This window comes from Simochromis diagramma, unplaced genomic scaffold (genome assembly GCF_900408965.1).
Source record: "Simochromis diagramma unplaced genomic scaffold, fSimDia1.1 OVJJ01000355.1, whole genome shotgun sequence".
Classification (NCBI taxonomy): Eukaryota; Metazoa; Chordata; class Actinopteri; order Cichliformes; family Cichlidae; genus Simochromis; species Simochromis diagramma.
Window position 1 is genome coordinate 2,225,278 of NW_024387174.1, and position 24,896 is coordinate 2,250,173.

At 44.0% G+C, this 24,896-nt stretch overlaps 1 protein-coding gene across 1 annotated transcript in view; it reads right to left on the minus strand.

Moving 5' to 3' along the window:
* Positions 1-20,387, minus strand: part of tmeff1a (transmembrane protein with EGF-like and two follistatin-like domains 1a) — a 104,477-nt gene extending 84,090 nt beyond the window's left edge. Inside the window, exon 1 of the mRNA XM_040049417.1 lies at positions 19,790-20,387. Within this exon, the coding sequence (XP_039905351.1) occupies positions 19,790-19,937 (148 nt within the window). The 5' untranslated portion in view covers positions 19,938-20,387. The remainder of the gene's footprint in view (positions 1-19,789) is intronic.
* Between the last annotated feature and the right edge of the window lie 4,509 nt (positions 20,388-24,896).

Sequence of the window (24,896 nt, forward strand, 5' to 3'; positions counted from 1 at the left end):
CTGTAAACTTCCTCCGGGGATTTGGAGGCCTGAGAATAAACAGAGCATCACATCAGCTCGTCGGATGATAAAACATCATCTCCTCCTCCACGTGCTTCTATCTGCCCAGAATGAAAACTTCACAGTTCTAGAATCCATTAATCAAACATTTCCAGGCTCCTCGTGCTCCTCCAGCAGGGTACAAGCTGACCAGCTAACATTTGCTAATGCAGATGTACAACATCTGTCTAATGTGTATTTTAAACAAGCCTCAACAGGTTTGAATGTAAAATTTGGAGCTGCTGAATCATCCATAATTGGTCCAGTTTAGCTCATCAAACTTCCTGTTTTAGTTTCTGCAGATATTCGACAGAACTTTCGTGACGCTCTCGTCTAAGCACACACTTGGCGACAGCGGGAAGGAAAAAGCCTCTTTTTACCACAGTCTACGTGGGGACACCTACATATTCATTCAGGAAAACCTGCACGGCAACAGCAAGGAAGTGGCCGTGTGATGACGCAGTGCCGCCTCGTTTTGTCCTCTTCTTCTTTTATCACACTTTGTCACACTTTAGCCATTTTTCCCACAGTGCATTGCTGGTGTATTGTTTGATGACTGTTTGGGCCTCAGTGGCAGCCGAGACAAACGACTGCACCGTCTCTGAGATAGAAAGTGCTTGTGGCTCCTCACAGCTTGGAAACACCCTGATATTCCAACCAAAGCTAAATCCCAACCTTTGTATTCGAATCATGTTTGCGAGCCCTTTTTTCTACAATCAGAGGCGAATCTGACAGAGAGAAGCAGAGTTTGCTGTAAGAGAGCAGCGGGCAGGCCGAGCCGCTCTAAATCTGACAAATGAGGCCTCTGCAGTCCCACTGGCTTCATAAACCTGCCGTTCACGCCTAATCTACCAAACCATTGACGCATGCTGTATCACCTCACATAATTGGCAGCCCACGCATTAAGCCAATGTCACCGAGAAATCATTTTCATCCTTTCAGCCAGGACGGAGGAGGCTGTCATCAAGTCTTAATTGTTCCTTCGGTTTGACGCCCAAACATCAAAAAAAGATCAAGACGTGTTCGCAGGTTGTGTGAGTCAGGCGCTTAGTTAAGAGACGCTGCGGGCGCCTCAGTCTGCAGTTCTTCCAGGAATTTGACATATTTAGTCTCATTTATCAGCAGCTCCATCCAGGAGGCGTCTGATCCTCCCGGAGCAGAACAACAAAGCCAAAAGCTCCAGCCAGAGTCATTAGAAATCTTCATCGAGCAGAAGATCAACAGATGGTCCGAACCCCCACAAAGGCTTGATATCAACATCATGGAGTCAGTTTGGTCTCACAGGAGGAGACAGAAGACACTGAGGCAGCTTGAATCTATGTTCTTCACAGTGAACATGCAAGGAACCTTGGAAAACTGTTTGCAGGATGACCTCATGCATCAGTTTGTGGACTGCACCATGTTGGAGTGACGAGAGGGTGGAGACTGTACGGTGCATCGCACACGGACAGCCGCTAATTAGAGCTTATTAACAATAAAATCCTGAAGTTTCACTCAGTGAAACATTAGCTTAGACTTCTTGTACAGACAAGCACACAGCAGCTGTATTATTCTTCTGATAACAGCAATAGAAATACAAACACAGCCCAGAGGTCCAGTTCAGTGACTCCAATTAGCTGCTGAGATTAGCTCTCTGATGGGTGAGCTATAAAAAAAAATAAAGCAGTCATCGAGGAGGAATGAGGGAACCATCCGTATAGGCCACACTGCTGCAAGCCAATGGCTGTGATGGATTCATAACAACAAACAAAACCAAACATATCAGAAACAACACTTTTGTTTTGTGGGAGTGTTCTTCTCTTTTTCTTTTGGTCTATGTGCTTCCACACCCGTCTCCATCTGGCCCGATCCAGAGCGCCTCCCGGCGTTCCTTGATCTGATCCAGCCATCGCCTTGTTGACCTTCCTCGAGGCCTTTTCCCTTTCAGGCTCACGTGTTGAATCACACGTCCACACCATCAAACTCTGGATCTCGCCTACCTCCATTCGCTGTCGCACAGCCTCGGTCTGAGTGAGGCTTCGGCACAATTTACAAACGGTTACTCGTAGCAGCTAATGTTGGGCTCTCAAAATAACTGAAGCGAACAGCTGACGTCGCCGTGACTCTTCTATTAAAGCTGCTTCAGGCAAATGTTTTTCTGATTTGATGCTTTAAAAATAAAACTGAATTTAACTGAGTCGAATTACAATCACTTTATAGACACAAACACTGAGTCAGGTTCAGTTCAGCTCAACTTTCAGCAATGAAACTGCAAATCTTCCAATGATGAAGTCAACAGAGTCTTAAAATTAAAAGAGATCATCTACAAAAATATGTCCAGGACTGTTTGTAGTGTTTATATCTGAAGGTATTTTCCTGCAATGACATAAAATAAAGTGGTCATCAAAGCAAAGTGATGCTCCAACCCACGACCTTTGCCCTCTATCCTGATAAAGGAGGAGGTGATAAGGAAGGAAAAACCACAGGGAGCGAGGGCTCGTGTTCCTGCAGCCTGAAAATAACTTGAGCTAATGAGTGTGAGATCAAAGAGGTGGATCGATCAAACGCTCGCCCCTTCAAACGTCCACACCTGCAGTCAGACGCTGTTAAGATTTACATTTTGGGAGTGAACGTGATCTGAGGCTTCAGCTGAGTAACGCCAGCCCTCGTTTGAAGTGCAAACATCGGTATTTCACGCTGCAGCGATACAGAGAGACGTGATGTCAGCTCACCTGAAGGCCTGCAGGCTACAGCACACCTGCAGATCTGCAGGATCACGTTACCGGGAGCTGCTGCAGCTCATGAAACACGTGTAGAGGCTGATGGATGTCCTGCATTTTCAATGTTTCAGACATCCGTGTGAGCGCTGTGGTTTGTGGTACTCACAGGTTTCCACAGAAAAGCTGTGCATTTCCACTTGACACGAAGATATCTAGATTTGTTTATTTTATTTGTTTACTTTTGCACATCTCTCCACAGAAACAGCAGCACTGACAAACAACGGTGACGCCAAGGAACAAGATCCTTCTCAAATCCTCCACCACATGCCAAAATGATGGGTTCAAAAAGCTGTTTTATCCTGAAAAACAGACAAAAGAATCCCAGACTGCTGAAGTGCTTTTTAACCGCATTACTGCCGAACCTGCAGGGACAGCAGTGGACGTCCTCTGCTCCAGACTGCAGCTCAGCAACTGTTTGATGGGTTTCTATGAGATTTTGCACAGATATATTTATTGTCCCCAGATTGAAGAGAGAAGGAGAGATTGCATGAACTGTGAAGAATTTATGTCTATTAACCTGATTACCTACCACAGAACAAATCCACCAGAGCTCATCTTTACATTTTTAAATGCTGCATTTTTGGAGCATTACCCCTATTTACACATCAATACAACCTTTATATCCCAAAATTTAACAATATCGATGTAATACGTCCACAGTAAATAAATATATTGCAAAAAAAAAGTGCAATAAAACACAAAGAAATTGACTGTGTTCATAAATTCATTTTTGAGACACCCAGTTTGAGAAGTTGTTGCAAAAGGTTGTTACTGTGCACAAGTAACATGATGACGGATACTCCAAAGTAGGATGTGCTGAACAGCTGATCAGACTGAAAACGCAGGGAAACTGGATCACAGTGTTGTTGCTGTTTTGTGTCCTTTTCACTTGATTTCAGCAAAACCCATTGGTGGAAGGAAACCATGCTGTGGGACGCGCTCATGCACGATATGTAAGAGTAACTCCTGCTGTTTTATATGAAAAATAATTACTGTGCTAACTTATAGTTAAATGTCTGCCGGCATTTAAAAACAGAGCGCAGGCACTCTTCTCTATAATAAACAGTTAAGGGATGCTAACTGGCGTGGTCATTAGCGCCTTGAGGCGACTGTTGTTGTGATTTAGCGTTATATAAATAAAATTGAATCGAACTGAAAAATTAGCTTATGTAGCAAAGCTCTTCTGTTCGCTACACGTGCTGCTTTCCCCCAAACATATATACATAAAACCCCTTTGTAGCAGAAACATTTGTAGCATTAATTAGCTACTACTATTGTGCTAGCGTGCATGACAAGCTTAACTTGACCACTAGAGGGCGTTTAATTTCAAAACATATGATGTCATAACAGCTTGTCCCTCGTTGTTGGGAGACGATCATGTGACCGCCAGCCTGTTCAGAGGCGTAACAACTCTGTGAAAGGCCCCAGGGCAGATATCGCTTTACCACCACATCACACTGCAGCAAACACAACTACAAGTGCAAAAATATTAGCAAATATCAATAATCAATAATATCGATGGCACCAAGTTTTTTTCTTACTGTCTTGGAGCAACTGTGACCACTTAACTTCCTCTGGGATTAATAAAGTGTTCTGATTCTGATGGACTGATCGGTCGTGGTGACACGTTTGTTTAAACTTACACCATCGTCTTTCACAAGTCTACGACAAACCCAGAACAGCTTCAGCCTGGCTGAAGCAACATGAAGGCAATAATGTCAACAGGTCATCACAGACTGATGGGTCACCTTTCAACAAGCACACCCATTTATAGAATTCCTCATTCAACACTCATTCCCAGTAGACTAGCTTCTACATACGTCACACAACATATTACAGTACGAGTGCAGATTTTCGGCATATAAGTGGCAGCAATGTTTCAGACATTTACAAAAACACAAACAGAACTTCATCTTTCGGGGCTCTTGCTCTGCAAAGTCACTGATAACGCTGCTAAAGTCCAAAGTCGAGGCGATGTACTCATCCTGCTCTCGTCTCTTCGTCCTCGTTTGAGCGCCACTTTTTCTCTTTGCTTGTTAAACATGACTTAAAATGCAGCTGTTCTGACAAACTGCTCGAAAGACACTCACTGAAAATGGATTGCTGCGTTGTTGACATCGAGGGGTTTACAGGCATTCTGCACAAATGACTGCAGGCAAGGTCAGTAGGTACAGGTAATATCTTTACCAGCACGTTTTAACTGAAGGAATCCAAAATTATTAAATATTTATATTTGAAATTCAAGTCATGTGTCCATTTTTATCCAGAATATACTCCATGTAACGTGTAAGGGTCCATTAGGTAGTCATGTTTACTGGACTCTTGTTTTCTGGGCTTTAGGGCTTTGTCCTGGCTGCCCTGCAGGATATTATGTCTTTGAGCATGCTAACACGCTAATGTTAGCATTCAGGTCAAACCATAGCCTCACAGAGGCTGCAGACACTTAGGCTAGTACATGTGAAATTTATGGCAATATCATCACAAGAGCAGTTTGCACAAGCTGATCACAAGCTGCAGTTGTGGGCCAACACAAGCCCACTTCCTGTGTCAACAATGAGACTACTGGTCTGGAGTTTCTAACTCCAACAGAGCTGCAAGCAAGGCTCCAGATGACTCGCTGAAGATTAGACGGTAATAAATGTGAAATTTATGTCACTGTCGTCACAAGAACAACTCTCTCATATGACAGTGGTTCCTAATATTAACATTAATGGGAGAAGCTACACAAAGTGGTCCTTATTTTTCCAGACATTCCTCTAATTCCCTTTTCTGCTTCTTGTAAATCAATGTCAGCTCCCACTTTTTCTGCAACATTTAAAATATAAAGAGTCTCCAGAACAAAATAGTCCTCGTAGCATTCATTGGTCAATGCATGTAAACACGAACAGAGACAGCACGAGGGGTTTGTTTGGCATTTAAGTTTCTTTCTGTTCACAGCATGACTCGATTAGAATAACACTTCCAATCTCTGCTAGATAACTTCTACATTTAAGAATTTACTGAGACTGAAATATTAGATATCATAGTGTTACTGTCATGTTTTAGAGAAATGATTTGAATCTGAGTCAACTTGTGAATCTTGAGTTTAATAAAAACAACTGCAGACACTGTGTGACATCCGCAGACCTCCTGACAGACAACCGAGCCTTCCTCCAAAGAGCACCTTGACTTTATGGCTCGATTTATCCTCCAGGCTTAATTAAACTCCAAGAGCCACAACAGATTTAGAAAGTCCACATCCAGCCAGTTGACAAACACCTTTTATTGCCTCGTGGAAGACAATTAAAAGTGTCTGTCACCCTGTAGCGCTGCAGATAATTGGTTTGCCCTAAACTCAGCCCGCAAACCTGATCGACGGATAATTCCTCCTCAGCTGGAGAGGAGCGACGCCGGGAGAAAGTGAATCGACATCAGTGAAAACGCCACGCGGGTTGATCCGATCTGTCCTTCACAAATATAATCTGTCGAGCACACTCTGTGCTGGCATTTCAGTTTTGGGTTGCTCTGACTCAGAGTGAAGCAGGTGGTCTCCGTGATTCTGCAAGTAAAAGGTCAGCATGACTTCAGGCTCCGTTTTTATTTGTGAGACTCGAATAAACTCCAAAAGAAAAGGAAGGTGATGCAATCCAAAATTCATCGCTCACACTTTAACCCACAAACTCTTGTTTTTGGCATTTTACAGAGAACAAACCCAGACCTCTGAGGCGGTCCGATCACCCTGACCCACAAACTCCAACAGCTCAACCTGAAGTTCCTGAAATCTTCAATCCTTTTACTGATAAAGTGCTCCGTTTGATTTTCATTATGAATCCAGCTCTTTTCTTTACAGCGCTGCACTTTTACTCGTCCACAAACGCCCAGATTTACTTCCTCTTTAGTTTGACTCGAGTTAAGATGACTGAAAGAGAGCCTTTGTTTAACAAGAACAACCTACAGGATATAAAAACGTGGTGGGTGCCTGCAGACGCCTGCTTTCCCCCACAGAGGGTCTTGTGTCCACCTTCAGTCGTGTTGGTTGGTTCTCACGGGTTAATTAATTTTTAGGTGACTTATTTTTTAGGTGTAAAGAAATTCACTGTCAGAGACTCTTCAGATCAATACATGCACAGTGTTTGTAAAGTTAACAGCCCCAAGTAACTGTGTCAAATAATCGAGATCTCAATTTTGACTAAATCAATTGCAATTAGTGGTTCCTGCAACACTGGAGCAGCCCAACCACCGAGGACACAGGATTCACCTTCTGGGAACCATTAAGGTAGAAAGACTACGATGACGAGGGAGACGGTGGAGCAGAGGTGAGCGCCGTTTCCTGCTGAGTTCAAATCCACCGAGGGGCTCACAGATTCCTGACGACGGGCTTTCAACCTAAAAAAACCTACCAAATGAGACGTGCAGAGCTGCTGTGGTGACTGCTCGTGAATTTACAGCATGTCAAAATAAATGCACGAGACTTCATGTGAAAGGTAACACCGTCTAGTCTAAGAAATCTCTCTACTCTCCGTCTCTCAGTCCTGTAAAGACGGCTGTTAAGACATGAATACTTTAAACGTCGTATAAAATGACATTTAAAGCTGAAGAATGAGGATCTTAATGCTTCTGAAATTAGAAAACAAGCTCAGCACAAAGACGACATCCAGCCAGCCACAGCTAATGCGACCTGACAGCAGATCTACGACAAACGAAGGTCTGATTCACGGCTCCCTCCGGACTCCGTTATGTAACAGACGTAAAAGCCCTGAATCAAAGTGTGAACCGGACTTCATACTTTTCTGCAGACCTTCTGGAAAGTGGCAGGTCTTTGGAGGCTTTAAAAAGCATTCGCTGTGTTGTTGTCTAACGTTGGCGGTCAAAGCAAACAGAACATTCAGTTCTCACACCTCAGAGCCTCCGGTGACGAGGACAGAGGGGAGGGTGACGTCCGTTCCTCTGCCAGCAGGCTTCACCAAACCACAAATATTTTATTGATTAAAAGGAAGATTATTTTGTGCACCGTCACAGTGTCCCAGAACCCATAATGAGATTTTTGAATCTCTTGTTTTGTCCCAAAAGCTCTTCAGTTTTCTGTGACGCAGAACATAAAACTGCTCAACAGCACATCATCAGTGGTGCAATAACAGTATAAATACTGAGGTAATCGAGTTAGTTCTGCTCACAAACAAGCTGTGAAAACAGACGCGCTCCGTCGCTGTCTTGCTCTGACTTTGGTGAAGTTTGGCGAGGTCAGCTTCACATTAACCATTCATCCACCGGCTGCAGGTTTTTAGATGTTCTTCATCTCTGGTGCAGTCAGAGCCCATCAAGCTCAAACTTCTGTCGGAGTTGTTTCTGCTACGTGCAGATTATTAAAAACAGAAATCTTAATCTAAACAAGCCTAAAATTCTGACAGAGGATATTTCAGTTCACGAGTTTTCAAATAAATGACTAAATCTGTATTAAGGGGCTCATTAAAACGTTGAAGTGATTTCTTCAGCGTTGCTTCGCATTCAGACTTGTTCCCATCCTGCTAAAGAGTGTTATCTCACTTCTAATTCATATTTAATACTCGAGCTTTCAGCTCTTTGAGCTCTTAAAAGACAAAAGACATGAATTCAGATGACAACTTGTCAGCTCTCCAACTGCTGCTGTCATGATAATTTGGGATCCTAAAAATTGGGCTGTGATACAGAAAAGGCTGAGAAAATGACTGTTCTGACATTTATTTTGTACAAAAAGACAAAACTGCCGTCAAATTAAGTGCAGAAATGTTCCCACCAACTCCTGAGCTATTATTTTCTCAAAGAGTAGAAAAATCAATTTTCAATTTTCTCCATTTGACTCCGGCGACCGGTCCTGCTCCTTTCTGCTCCGTGTCTCAGGATAAGAGAAAATTCTCTGGGAAGTTTTCAGGCTCGTCGTATCTAAACTTGTTAATTATTCAAATTAGGAGACAAAAAGCAAAGTTTAACTCAAATATCTGGAGTTTATTCAGGATGTGATCGTCCAGGAGACGATAAAGACCTTCTGACATGAAAAACTGAGTCACAGAAACAACAAGTCCTGAGTGTAATCATCTCAGAAACTCCCAGCGCTGCCTCTGCTCGTGTTTATGAAACAACAGACGTGTCATCAATCAGGAGCATCTGCATGGAAACACTTAAAACTGCCTGATATGTACAATCCTGGAGGAGGTATTGTGTCTGTGCCAGAAATATGATTAATGTTGTTTCTGCTGCTATCTGCTGTGCTGTGAATAAATTGATATTTTGGTTGTTTTTTCCTCACAAGGGGACGGAAAGCAGAAGGAACATCTTGTCATTTATCATCTGTTTGTTTCTGCTTCATTACGAGGAATAAAACGCTTGTTAAACAGCCAAAACACACACACGCCATCACCCAAAATGCAGCTTTGTGTTTGCTTCGCTCCTCATCATCAGCCTCAAACTGATACTTCTGCAAAGACTTTAAGGAGAAATAAAAACTGTGGACACCCTGTGCTTAAAGCCAAAAGTGAATCCTTAGATGTTTGTGCATTTCCAGATTTTAATCCCAGGGTTTTTATTTCTGCAAGAAAATATTTGTGGGAATAAAAAAGGACTAAAGCTTCCAGCACAGACTCTTTAAACCAAAACCCTCCTGTGATTGCTTTGGTTTGGTTTCTGCCGACCGCCCACCTGTCTGCAAACACTCACCAACTACTTGCTGAGACTTGGAGAAGTGTAGCACAAACAGGAAGTGGACGACATCTGACTTTCCCCTGTTTCATACATATTCCGTGAGTATTTGGATCCATGCAAACTTCCCTACAAATGTGGGAATTTAATGAAATAATTGGAAGTAGGGATTCAGTGCAGGCCTGTATGCATAGATCATGGTCGGGGAGGTCCAGTGTTTGACGTAGTCTGGCCGCCTCAAAGTATTGATCTTTCCCGGGACGTAAGAAGGCAGCCTTCAGTCTCACCAGCCGACCGCTTCATCTTCCCCGGCGCCGGCGCTGCAGTATTCTGCTCCAGATGGGACATCGACATGTACAAACCACCACCTACTGATCAGTTCTCTGGAAAACAGCGTCACCATTCCTGGAAGCTCCCTCAGAGCTCAGACTGCAGATAGTAAGAGAGAGTCTTTAGCTTTTAAAGACTGAAGTCTTTCCCAGTCGAGCATCAGTAAGAAATCCAGATTCTTAGGGGCTTTTTTTATTGTGGCTGCAAGTTTACAGTGATTTTATTATCCTATCAGCCTTTAAAAAGTGATATGATCCTAAAACAGGGAAACTAAGACCGGTTTTCTTGTTGAACTTGCATTAAATTGAGACTACTCACTGGATTAAATCCTGTTTATGGGTTCTTCACTTCCTCTCGGACTCTGAAAGGCTGCCGGAGTTCCAGCTGAAAGGACGTAACTCTTGCTGCAGGAATAACCTGATTTAAGCAGCAAATCAATGTCCCTGAAAACGCAGTTATCATCAGATCTTCCTGAAGCTTAACGACGGGACAGTGATGCTGATAAATGTGCTACAGCGCTGCTCTGACCACTCAAAGCACTTAAAACACACATGTTCATACATCTCTTTATAAAACCACGCGCGCTGTAAAGCTTTCAGAGTCTCACTCCGCTGCTTTGTGTTTGTAGTTTAAGCTTTATTTCAGAAACGTGCTGCTCTGCCTCTTTTCTGGAAACTCACTCACACCTCACATTGATAAACCTGAGATGATCGAGCTGCAGAACCACCTTCATGTGACTGATGTTAGTTCGAGGGAGGCAGGATTCAGTTAGAGCCGGGCCTATAATCATGGGCCTGGTGGCCTGGGAACAGTAAGTCAGCTGTGCAAGCTGATTGGTTGGCTGTTGGCCCATTTGAAGGAGTCATGGTGTTTCTACCAACTGATTCACCCGAGATGCAAACCGTTGTTTTTCTTGCTGTCACTGTTCAAAGTTTAAAATCGTTGTGATTTTAAATTTAGACAAAAGTTTTTAGTGGCTCCCGTCCGCCCCGACTCGTTTCACACAGCGACGGGATGCTGAATAAAGAAGACGCTAAAAGGGGAGCTGTGTGTGCAGACTCGACAGACAGGCTTGTTTTGTTTGCCTCCATCTTTAAATTTAATCAGATTTCTGGTAAACTTGGCTGCAGGCTGTCAGCAGCCGTCCTCCCTCTTTCTAGCTGGGACACCTGCAGCATGCTGGCAGAGTCTAAAGAGGGGAAAGCATGTCCTCCACTACTTTTATATTATAGTTTTAGGTGCCGTATATACAGATATCGATTTATTGTGCATTAATCATTTAAGCTGTTATGGATTTGTTGTATAGAATATTAGCCTACGAGTATTTGAAGTAACTACAGCTTTGTGGAGCAGTAAGTCGGACCTGCCTGCACGGTGAGGTGAAAATGTTACAACTGCTGAGAGCAGGTAAATCCATCACTGACTGTTTTTGGGAGAATTCTTATTTTATTTTGCAAATTTCTGAATAAGATCACAGGATAGCGCCTCCCTCCTTATTTATATTGAGCCAGAGTGGAGGCTGCACACAGACACTGACGTGTGTTTGGCAAAGAAACCTAAAGAGATGCAAAGCACACAGACTTTACTTCCATGAGCTGCGCAGCCATATACTGCGACTCACTTTTGCATTTTTTTTTTTATTTTTAACTGTGGTTAAACCGACAGGAAGTGCGCTGGATATCATGTTACCAGCAGCTGCTCTTTCAAAATAAGAGCGAGGGGATTGTTTAAATCAGCTGTGGATGGCATTGTTATTTCAGATGGATTAAAAACTAAAAGCTGACAACCCAAACATATTTACATGTATTCATTATAGTGTGTGTGTGCGAGAAACGCTGTCCTGTCAGTTCTTGATTTCAAATGCAAATTATTCATGTCGTCTCATTATCATGTTGAAAAACAGGTCACCAAAGATTAATCTGCCTCATCGCTGTCGCTGATGACATTACCACAGCGACACCTGAACCACGGCCCTCTACCTGCTCGTCACTATTCTCCTCCACCCCTCCAGCTTGGCAGGAAGATTACTGAGGGGTGGATGTCCTTCTCATCATCAGCTGCTCGGCTAAACGGCCTCCGAGTGTAAACAGTAAACAGCATCGACAGAACATCAATATTCATCCGCAGCTCTGTTCATGTCGGAGCCGCTGCTGAAAATTTAATCGCGCCCGTTACACTTTCCCCAAGTAAATTTGTCGTGTTTGCGCTTCCTGGCACACACGTACGAGCCTCTGAGCGTGCTCCGTGGGGCGAGGCGGAGGACTTTGAAAGGATCTCCCAGGAGGCGAGCGTTTAAAAGCCTCGCGCAGGGCCAAATTATACAGTATGATTTCATTTATCTTGGCGAGGGTGAGTGAGCTCCGTCCCGGCTGTCAGGGAACATAACCAGACTCAGCCCGAGCGAAGCGCCCGACAAAATAAAAGCAGATCGTGACTAAGTGCTCCTCGTCCTGTCGGGAAACAGCCCACTGCTATTAATTACAGCCCATCTCTGCTGACATTTCCCCAGTTTTCAGGTGACATTTGGGCGAAAATAACTGTAGAATTTGATTTCTTTCACTTCTTTGCTCCACCTGCCCGTCCAGGCACTCGTCCAAGTCCTGCCATTTTACTGTATGAGATTTATTACTCATACTGCAGCTGTGTAAGTAAGAAGTAGAGCAGGGAGCCGGAGAAAGCCACAGGAATTAACTTGTTTTGACCAAGAAATAAAATACTTGTTGTGTGCCACGGGTTTCAAACTTAAAGCTTGAACGACCACAGTCACAGCGAGACTACAAACAGCCGACACAAGAAGGACAGATTTACAACTGACGTCTCATTTCCTCTGAGTTTGATCGAAATCTTAATCTATATTTTTGAATAAATCAGTAAAATAAAGAGCAAAGTGATGCCTGACTCTGAACTACATCAGCTGTTGATAACCGGCTGTTTCTGGGCAATTTCTCGTGTTGTTTTTGTTATCCGGTGAAGCTAGTTTACTGGACTGATGATCGTTGGGTAAAAATGGTAACAGATCATCCAACTCTAGGTTTCCATGTACTGTTGTTATGTGATGCAGGTGGAGCTAAATCTCCACCTGCTTCCATTAAACCAATGCAGATGAAGAAAAGGCGAACAAGCAAATATTAATAAAGTAGAGAATAAAATAGGCAACATGACAAGGATTTCTAATGGGTACAAATTCTACCTGAACTCAGAAGAGCTGAATTTTTACAAAGGTTTTCGATTCCATTTATTTAAAATTCAATCATTAAAAGTCCAGTTCCAGACTTTCAGACAGAAAGACGTTCAGCATTTAACCATTTTCATGCCACCGATCTTGGATCCAGTCATAGGCTGTTTACTGGACGATGGGGCAACATTCAGTTTCAGGATTTTCCTGATAGAGTCGGTCATGACCAGAGGTTCCACTTCCCTCCACACGTTACGGAACCTGAATGCAAAAATTGTGAAATTTTCAAAAAGGCAAATACAAAGCTCAGAGTTATTCAGGTAAAGATGCTTGTTTATTTGAAACTGAAGTGAATCTATTTTCAATGATGAAAGATGAAAAAAATGATGGTTCCCACCAAAGATAATCACCAAGTCTAACATCTGCTTCATCAGATTAACTCGATGACATCACTCAGATCCAGGAGCAGAAAAAAACTGCTTCAAACTGAGTGTTCAGGACGATCAGAGACCTTCATGCTGACCTCGTTTTTCCAAACTTTGACCCTGTTAAATATGAACATCCACGACTGGAACAGGAGATGTATGACAGGAAACAGAGAAATAAGGAGAAACAGAATAGGGCCTTTTAAGCATTTAATTGGCTGAAAAACAGCTCTAAACCACATCCTCGGATACAGCGAGGGGAGTCTGCTGAACATATGTGCCTCCAGAAAAATAAGCATCCCAAATGAAATGGTTGGTAGGCCACAAAATTACACAGTACAAACATATGGAGGACAGAGCTGACGTGCAAGCAGCCGACTTCAAAGTCTGAGCTTCAGACTCGCCGATCTTACTTGTTCTCGCAGTAATCTGCCGATTATGGCAGAACGTTTCACCCGCGGACGACTTTATGTCCAAACACCTCACCTGAACAAACAAACAAGACGAGAACCCTGAAAAGTCGGTGTCTCCGTGGGCCACGCTACATTTACTCTCTTCAGACAGAGTCGAGGCATCGCTGCACAGCTCGAGCTCCCTGCTGCTTTTCAAACCTTCACAGCTGCATCAGCATAAATCACATCTCTAAAACGTGAAAAACTGGGCACTTCAGGGTTCTTCACATCAGCTCTAGAGAGGGTGCAAACGTTCTCTACCACAGTCTGGGAGCACCGTTGAAAATAAATATATTTGAAATATGAAGAAAAACTGCTGGCCAGTATTTCCCCGCTTCAGCACAAAGCCTTGACTATTGTTTGTGATGATTCTCCCCCAGCAGCTCCCACTTTCACACGTGAAGGTTCATAAATCTATTTAAGGCTTCTAACGAGTAAACTTTTGGCATTTTTTCCTGTGGAGCTCTTTGTAATTATTTATGGTTGGTGTGTTTTTCATTCATGGAATTGCAGACCTTGGATATTTAACTTTTTTATTTATGAAATCTTCCGATGTCAACAAAAACAGCAACAATGCAAACTAACAAAAGAAATCACCTGGGTTTGGGTAAAAACCTGGATGAGTGGATTAATGCACCACTGAGTCGTGGTGTTCTCCAGCAGATACAGATTTCTTTACCGAATCTTGGTTTGAATCAGTCGACTTGCAGCTGAGAGCTCCGCTCTTAGTTTGGCTCTTTTTAAGGGATTAATCAACCAAAGGTAAACTTGAGAACATTTTTTGGCTGGGACACAATCATCAGTCAAGCAAATGAAAGTGGAGAATTTGTAAGAAAGTTGAAGGACTTCAGGAAAGGAAACTTTCTGATTTCAGGTTTCGGTTCCAGCTATCGTGGCCGTCGTGTTCGGTGCATGCAGGCTAACAGGTCTCACTGCCTCTTCTGTGCAGACACAATAATGCAGTGCTGGAGTTCCAACATCCAGCATGAAGAGAAAGTGACGTAATCTTTAGCAGAAAGAAGCACTGAATCCCCAATAACCTTCTTTACATACACGAACGACTTAACCTCCATTAATTAGTGAACATTAGCAATAAACTGAAAATAAACTGTATCAAGTTACAAACTTTTGCTGATCAGTTTAAGCTTTTGTTCTTTTTTTATAATTTTACTAATTTATGCTCTATTCTAATGGAAACCCCGAGGCCGCTGGGATCTTATTATATTCTCGGTCCTAATGAGAATATAATGTGTCTGAACTCGACCGTCGTTCTGACTCGAGATGTGCAACGTCGAGTTTCAGGACTGCGCTGCATCGTTGTGCTTTTATTGCACAAGCAAAAGTTTCCTGATGAGACTTGGGTGGCCCGCCCTTGCATGTTGATAGCCGCCCTTGCATGTTGATAGCCGCCCTTGCATGTTGATAGCCGCCCTTGCATGTTGATAGCTGCCATCATTGATTTTGGGGTTTGTTTTTCCCCCTTCTGAGTAAAAGTTGCGATCCTTTTACTAGTGGACAGCGTCCTTGCTTTTATTTTGAAAGTTCAGTCGATGTAAACAGGTCCTTGTCGTGTTCCTCTGAGGGCTTGTTGGGTTGGTGTTGTGCTGTCTTGTCCTGCTTTAACTGCCATCTTGGACTACAAACAGAAGTCCTCCTCCAGCTCTGGACATCCACCCGGAGCTGGTGGAGAACTGCTTGTTTGCTTCTTCACCGAGGTCACCGAGCTGAATGAGGACGACCGTCACCAGAAGCCAGACAGAGTTCATCCACAGAAGATGAATTTCTGATGTCACAAGTTGTTAATGATATTAATTAACAGAAGAACACCTGAGTGTGTCTTCGTTGGCACGCCACAAGTGCAGTCCAATTCAGCTCACAGACAGGAAACACATGGATGTGTGATACAGGTCCTGATACACTTCATACGAGCCACAGGCTGAAGAGCTGCCCGGTAAACAGCTCACGCATCCATCCCGTCCACCTTCTTTGCCCAAATTTGCTCTAACTTAAAGTAACTGGAAACGACGGCAGCAAATGGAAACCAAACTCCAAGCTTCACGTCGCCCCTCAGCAGCAGATGGCTGGTGTCACAAATGCTTTTCCACATCTTATATTTTACACTTCAGTACCAGAGAATATTGGTTCGCTATGAATGCTCGATGTTTCTCCAGGGCTGCATTTTCCCTTCAAACCCTGCGGCACGCTGCTTCCAACAAAGTGCCAAAACCCATTTTGTTCCATCTCTCTCGAGACGGTAAAAGCTCGTCGTTTATTCTGTTTTTCAGACGAACACCAGTTCTGAAAGAAGCGCAGTCAATTATTATCTGGTATCAAGACTCAGTCCTGTGCCACGCGCTTATTGTTATGCACGGAGCGCTGACTGTGTGAATTAGGCTTTCTGTGCTAAAAAATCAAGGTATTTGGTTTGTTTAGTGACTCGGAACATTTTCATTTGCCTCTGCAGAACGTGGCATTATGTTCTGATGAGGATCGCGGCGCTCGTCTGCGAGGAAAACGCTCCATTTCTTAATGCAAACACCGCGAGTGGCCCGAGCAGAAGCAATTCAGAGGTTCATTAATAAAACATGAGCGAGGCGGGTTATTCCAGAGTGACAGCTAACACTCATTTACATGGCTGCTGCTCCTTTCCTTTAAATATTTCATAAAAGAAGAAGAAGAACAGAGTAACGGTGCAATGAATGCATGAATATTAGATATTGATGCAGCAGGATGCAAACACGATCGCAAATAGCATCGACTAAAATCCCTGTCAGAGTGCATTACGCTAAGAGTAAGTGATAGGCTTATAGAAGCTCGGTGCTCGCTCACCGCAGAGGTCACGATGAGGGTGTTTCAGGGATGCTGGACGTGAGCTGCAGCTCATTGTTTTATTATATGAAAGAGCTGTGGTGCTTCTAAAGGGAAAATACCAATATTTTCACTTTCCTCATAAATGTGATAGTATCCAATAGTGCATTCAAACTAGATTTACATAAACAGTTTTAGTCTATATATAATCAACAGTTAATTAGTTGTATAACAGCTAATTCATTTCCATGATGAAAACAATCTGGAGGCGGAGGCTCAGTCATTAGCAGCACATTTAAAGCTTTAATATTTAAATTTTCTCGACTATAAAGCATTTCACGCCTGGATCAGGCTCCTTGTAAAAACAGAAGCTTCCAGTCAACTTGTTCTCAATAGTATTGTTTTCATAAATGACTCTTTTTACATGAAAAACATCCACGGATACTCCGCACACCAACAAAAGACCCCAGAAAGCCGATCCTCACAGTTTGAACCTGGATAAAAACGATCTGAACAGTAACACAGTCACGAGTCAGTATTCTGCTGCTCGTCTGCTGTTAGCTGGTTTGCACAGCTTGTTCTCACACTCCATGTGCAAACAACCACCGGCCAAAACAGCGATACATAAATGAGACTGTCCAGGGTTCCTACAGGCACCAGAGAGTTCAGAGTTTTTAAGGTGTTTCTCAAAAGATCTGCATGAACTTTAAGTCCAACAAACCAGGAGATGTCAGCCTCCTGGTTCTAGTGCTCTGTGCCGAGTGTATTAAAGCGTTAAACGTTTCCTCATCTGCACCCACAAAGGGAAACGTGTGGGAGCTGCCTCATAGTACCATCTCAAACACTTCCTGCACAAAGTAATTTCACAGAATTCACATGTCCGCTTGTCTTTGACAGTCAGACAACTTGGCTTTAAAAATTATGCATGTTGTTTCCTCTGTTAGCTCGTGTGATATTAATGCTCATCAGTAAATCATTGAAAAAAATCTGTAACTGCTTGTTTTCAGAAAAAACGATGAATAAAATCGACTCTCTTGACGCCTGAAACACTGACTGAAGACTTTTAAATACCAACTATTTCCATATTTTCAGATGAATTAATTTAATACATTTCAAGACTCTTTAAGGACCTGCAGGAACGCTGCTAATCGTTTACTGTCAGTCATGTAAGCTGTGCAGCGTCTGAGGGACCGGCGTGGATTCTCTACATCTTAGTAGTTTAGTGTGATGCTGAGGTACGTTTGCTAACATGCCCTGTGCTCCTGCTGGCAACTCGGCAAGAATGAAGAAGCCATGATGAAAGAGAAAGAGGAGGAGGAAGAGTCTGATACATGAGTGTGAGATGCTGTTCTTCCAGTTTATAGATGTTGTTGCAAACTGATGTTCGTGTCAGCTTTCAGTAATTTGCTTTAGAGATGAAAAAAAGTCTGCATGTCCTTCTTGCTTTCAGACAACCTAATTCACTTTTTTGAGATATACTGTCGAGACTTATAAAACAGATGCATGTGTGACGTGTTTGAAATTTGCAGAACGTTTGGAAGATGAGCAGAAGTCTTCCTCAGAGCTTCGATCACTTTGAGCGTTGACATTTGGGAGGAGTTTAGTTTCGTCTTGTTAGTGTTTCGTGATTTCTTCGTGCTTCTCTTTCCTCTCGGCTGCTTCTCCCTGGCCTGAATCTGATGGAGGTTTCTTCCTTCCCACTGTCACCGAGCACTGCAGGGGGACTCAGATATTTGGAGCCATCTCTGATATTTATCTTGCAATATGAAGCTGTATATTAAATGTGTCCGATGCATTAAAACTGAACCGAGTGGGCTCACATCAGTCAGAGCTGGTACCCGACTGCCGTCCCAGGCAAACAGAAGAGGACAGAAGAGTAAATCATGTGTATGTGTGAGTCAGCAGGGATTGTATTAAATGAGAAAAGCAGAGATTAATTATTTGAATGTGACACAGGCCGTCTGAGAGCCTCGCTGTGTTTTCCTCCCATACATAAAGACTGAATATAAGAAATGAAGTGTGTGACACCGTGGGGGGTTCCACTCAGAGTGTCCCTCCACCCAACTGCTCCCCTGAAACCTGCACGCCTCTGCTGATGTTCCTGTAAATGCAGTTTTAAAGCTGCATTTTCACCTAATAAGCAACTTTAAAATCATGAATCCAAAACTGGAGAAGTTCATTAAAATCAAACAATTTACTGCTTTTCTCCCTGAGAAAAATTAGAAATGCAGCTTTTGCTGTTTTCAAGACATTAGAGAAGCAAACTGTACCAAAAATTTCAAGGTGCTCTTAAAACATTTTATTTTGCATTTGATTCTTGTTTTTATGTCAATAACTGAACCTGCTTCTGTGGAGAACAGATCAGCTGCTCGGTTTCTTCATTAACGTCGGTCTTTAGTCTGGTTTCTTTCAGAATTTCTTTCTCTTTGTTTTACAGGTTTGTGTATGTTCGTTTGTCCATGTTTGAATATTTTGTTTTTTCCCTATTTTTAATGTTTTCGTGTCTGTGAAGCCCTCTGAAACTTTACATGTGCAAATAAAACCGACTCAACATTCCTGCTTCAGAAAGCAGACGGACTGTGAAACAGGAGGAAAGAGCTTCAGCCAACAGTTTGGCCAAATTTATCAAAAGAACAGCAGGAAAGTTTATTGAGACACAGACGCCTTAAAATAAAAATGTTAAATCTAAACTCTGAGTTAAATTAAATGAAAAATAAAATTATAAGTACAAAACAACAACAACCCACAAAGTGACTGCAGGCCACACGGATCCAATCATGACAACATGGACCAGATATACAACTCGGATCAGCTGTGAGATCGTAAACAGCTCTTCAGGAATAAATGCGTGGATACTCCAGCAGATTAAATTCACGCCTCACAGACTAAACTGACTCGCAGCAGCAGGAACATTCACCCGACTCTTCATATTTCAGCTCGAAGCTCAAACAGGCCAACAAACACGGACATGCAGGACAATGAGGATCCAGTGAGATTCAAAGGTCACCACAGCAGCAGCGGCTCCAACAAGTCCCCGAATCACAGAAGACGTGCCCACGGGAATATCACACATCTCGGCATCAGATTAGGATTATTCAAAGCACAGAGGCTGATTTACAGCAGGAGGGGTGGAGGAGGTGGAGGTCTTACCTGTGCAGTCCTTTCCTTTGCCTTTGCACTCGCCGCTCTGAGGATAAGACCCCCGAGCCTCCAGCAGCAGAGACAGCAGGCAGGCGGACACCAGGCACCGGACGACCCCGCCGGGACGCCCGCGATGCCTCGCAGGGCCTGACAGCATCGCGAAGAAGCCGATCCGACCTGCAGACGCCAGCGGGACGCAGCGCTCGGATGTCGGTTCAGGTGGAAAGCACAGCTTAATCCCGGGTGCAGCAGGCGGAGGCTGGCTCACACTGTGCCCCACTGACGGAGAGCGCAGAGGGGGGAAGGTGGAGGAATGTGCGGGTAACGCTCGCCGGATCCGCGTTCAGGAAGTCTGGGAGGCGGTCCAGTTCGTCCGGGCAGGGAGCATCCTCCCCCTGCGTCCGCGCCTCTATCTTCAGGCAGACCGAGCTGCACCGGCTGGATCCGGCTGTCTGTCTCGCGCCGCACACGAAACGATCCCGCGCGTCGTGGATCCGTCACGGAGCTCAGCGGGGCGCTCCAGCTCACAAACGCGCTGCAACCACAACAAAGAGATCCGGACCGCGAGCAGGGAGGACGGGCGGGCTGGTCACGTGAGAGGACGCAACGCTCCCCTCCACCTCCACGCCCCTGACGCACGCGCGCGCGCACGCACACCTTGAGCTGCAGAAGGCTGCAGTGAAAGAAGCTCCGGCAGGTCGCGGACCTGAACGCCCACATCCACGGCCGGCAGCACGTGCGACACCGAACGTGACGGTTTTGTTCAGTATCGTTAACGATGCAAGAAGGAGCACGTGACACTTTAGAAGGAAGCGTGTCCACTCAGGACGTGAAATCGTTCCGGTGGAGGCTGCTGTTCCACCAGCAGCTGCTCGGAATCCGCTTCAGACAGTTTTCACATTTTTCTATTAAGAAGTCCCGGGAGAGAGGCGGGAACGATCTCACGGGAACGATCTCACGGGAACACGCTGCTGAACTCTCCTGAAAATAACAAGTCACGTGATTAATAATCAGCACGAGTCACGATGAATTGATTATCAGATTAGATAGACTGATGAAGAGTTTGTGCATTAAATGAAGACTCTCTGACTCTGTTATTGCACCTGCGTGATCATCAGTCCTTCGTGGACACTTGAAACTGTTTTAGAGTTACTGTTGAACTTTCTGTTTCCCTCTGATCTCTTAGAAACATCACTTTAATGTCACTGAGACTTTCTAGCTGGATAAATAAAGGATGGTCACTTTGCCAGAAACTGATCGCAGCTTCTACCTCGTGACAAAAACGTTCTCTGTGGCTCGAGATGACTTCATGTCATTGATGGGAGAAATGTTTGACACCTGTTTCACAGATTATAGGCCAACAAGTCATTTACAACGGTTTAAATATGGGCAAGGTTCAAATCTGGCCGGCCCACTGATCAATAAGAAATCATTCCTTACAGGATGATGTATTTTTGAAAAGTATTTGTTTTAAACGGTCCTCAAACGTTGATTCTGTTCATCTGGAGGTTCCCTCACTCATCAAAGTGACTTCAAATGACTTTGGGCTTTTTAGGCTTTCCTTCCCTGCATGATTGAGCATCAAGACATCTTTTAAAGTGCTTTTCAAACTAAGGGTCGGTTTCACGCTGCACAAAGTCCAAAGACTGTTTTACTCAAAAATCATCACGTTGGTGCTGAAACTGGAAAACAGTTTAGTTCCACAGACAGGCTGGTTCTAAAAACCAGTCGGTCCCCACAGTGACTGGGTCAGTATCTTCGCTGTGACTTGAACACAGCACCGCCTGGTTTCCTTCACCTGAACTGAGTCACCAAAGCCTAAACCCCAGTCGGGAATCACCACCGTGGTTATCAGCACTCACCGCTTTAGACTCTGAGCACGCTCATTAAAAAGGGGCGTTTCATGCCTCATATGACTCCAATCAGAAATGTTATCAGATGATGATGATTCATTAGAGTTAATTGTTTTAACACTGAGCAGGTTTCACATTAGAGCTCTGAAACTTTACACCTGAACGGTTTCTGTCCCACAGTCTGACGAAGCAGACGGAGATCACTTCAGTTTGTCTGCAGGTCAAAGTGCAGTGATCTGTGTTCTAGTTTCCAGTGGAGTGAAACAGACTCAGCAGCAGATTAGAAAATAAAAACATGCATCATCAGGTTAAACCAGGCATACTCCAGTGAGTCTGTATCTCTGCCTTCGTTTCATGCTTTTAGTAGCCTCAACAACTTTAGCTGAAATTCAAATATTTTATCAGTCACTCAGTTCTAATTAACAGGAAGTCTGTTTATGCTAACCAGGACAGCGGTCATTAACTTAGCCGTCCACCTCTCGTCTCACTGCAGCCTCTAAACACCAACGCAGCAAAAACATTAACGCTGAGCTTAAAAACAAAGCAGTGAGCGATGGAGGCGACATCTGTCCATCTTCACATCTGTTTCCATGGTTTTATTGTTTTATTTTATACTGTATGTGCGCTTTTATTGTTTTGGAAACATGTTGAGAGATTCATTTGGAGCGATCAGAATAAACGAAACATCAGAGGTGGAGCTCAGGTGGAGCTGTTTGGAGACAGAGTTAGAGAGGCAGGTGACATGGTTTGGGCAGAGGAGGGATCGTGGATATACTGGATGACGGATGTTGAAAATGGAGCTGCCAGGCTGGAGGAAGCTCACAGAGGAGATTCATGGATTGGTGCTGGTGTGACAGAGGTGGATGTAAAGGACGGGGTGAGGTGGAGGCAGAGCATCTGCTGTGGCGACCCCTAAAGGAAGCAGCTGAAAAGAGAAGGGTTTTGATTGTTTCCTGTGACTCAGGAGATCCAGGCTTCCCTGTTTCAGTTAACAAAGGTAAACATCAGCACCAGGTTGTCTGACTGTGTTCAGCGCTTTCAGTTTTCTGCAGCTGCGTTTTCTTTTACCCGTCGTGGGTTTTGTTTTTACGGTGTGGCGTCAGTATTTCAGAAAGGATCTGAATGCTTCCTGAAGTGTGCGCAGCAGAAACCACACGTTCTCTCAGGAGACGTGAGCCAGCATCATGAGTCCCTGTCCTCTGCACACGTGGTGATGATGATGATGATGATGCGGCGTCTGATGTTAGGCTTGAATGTCAGTGAAGCAAACAGCAGATGTGACATTTTGAACCAGATCCGTCCTGTTATTCTGATGACCGACTTTCCTCCTGATCGGAGCTGTGCGGTCACTCCAAACTGAATGACAGATTTTTGTGTCCATCTTTAAAGCATCTAAACAACATCTGACTGATACTTCCTCTTAATGGCGTTGTGTAGCAAGGTTCCAGCCCTGCTCACACATTTCATCACCTCTGTGTCACCACGTGAGCGAAACCTGAGCTGGTTGTATAAACGGGCCCAAACACGAGTCATTAAACCCTCCTCGCTGACTGGATTAATATTTACACTGCACATATTGGCCCACGGCTTCATTTTGGCCTCCGCTGGCGCTCCACCAAGGTGGACCTATTTGGCACGCTGCCTTTCATCCTGCTGCTGTCGGTTTGTCATCTCTCCATCACGTGCACATTTTTCTGACGTGGAGGCAGCAGCAGCAGCAGAGGAGTCTTCAGCGGCGCCGTTGGACATGGTCGGTTCCACGCCAGCAGCTGTAACAGCTCTCCCGGGTGCTATCACCGCCTGCCAGACGGCAGAGTGGAACGAGCCTGTTCTAAATCACTCACAGCTCTGCTGATTAGCTTCCCGGACGAGGTTAAAGACTTTTCAGAAGATGTGGAAGGAGAGACCAGAGCTGAGATAAAGAAGTCTTCCCTGATTTATTTCACGTCACGCTGACACTGAGCCAACGCTGGCAGAAGCTGACACCCGGACTAATGTCCGCCTGCTCAAAGTCCCATACAGACCTCGACTCATATTAATGACTCCTGAGCAAGGCACTTAACCTCGGTGGCCCAGCAGGTGAATGTAGAGCAGTGAAAGTTTACTGCCAGAGCTGCTCCGAGGTTTAGAGAAAAACAAGGAAAATTGTTGTTGCATGTCTTTGTAGGGACCAAAGTCCAGGTCCCTACAAGTTTGAAGACATTCTTCAGACTCAAAATGTGGTTTTAGTAGGGGTGGGTTTTTATAATCGATTCATCGATTAAAATCGGTTCTGGCTTGGATAACGTGAAATCGATTCATTAAAATCCTGAATCGATTTTTTGATATAAATTTATTTTGCCCGAAATGCCAGAATCTCAGGTGAAACCTCAAAACTTCAACAACCACCAAACAGCTAAGACAGTAAATGAGAGCAGGAACACGGCTTCTGCACAAAGACGTAAACACACAGCGCGGACCTGCTGACAGATCAGAATCAGTGACATGTGACTTTCTCACCTGACGGCACGGACACGGTCGGGGCTGACAGTCGACAGCTCGCTGATTCTGATCTGTCGGCAGGTCCGCACTTTGTGTTCACGCCCTTTATGCGCTGATTCTAAAGCTGTTAGTTGATCTCTCTCCAAACAATATTGACTGAACCAGCAGCAAAAGAAGATCCAAACTACGCTTCACAAAAACATCGTCATGAACTCACTCTGACTTTTGCTGTTTTGCTTCCACCAGGATAAAATCACACTTCATGCACAGCTCTCTCTCTCTCCCTGTCTGTCTGTTTTCTGCATTATTCGCTTGCTTGTTACGCACAAGTCTACCGTTGTTTACAGGCTGTCAGCCGCTGGTTTTTTTTGTTTTACATCCGAAAAGTAAACCTAATTTCTGCCGTTCAATATTGAACAAATGTAAACTTTTTGAAATTATGCAAAATGCAAAACGCTGTGTCTCTAATAAAACCACTGTAACATCAGAGGTAATGTTTATATGTTGATTAATTAATTAATTAATTAATTTCTTTCGTTTTTGATGTACTGCAGATTATTTTTATAAAATCCAGGCCAGGAAAATCACCTTCATGTTTTTCTGTTTTATCTTCAGCTACTTTGACACAAAGGCCTCACTGTGACGCTAACACCTGTGATAAAGTCTTGCGTGTGTCAGCTTCCTTTTCATAGATACAAAAATATGTAAATGTACTGATCTGAATTATAATATTTCTGACTGTCAAAATTTCCCAGATTCAAATCGAATTGAATTAAATCGAA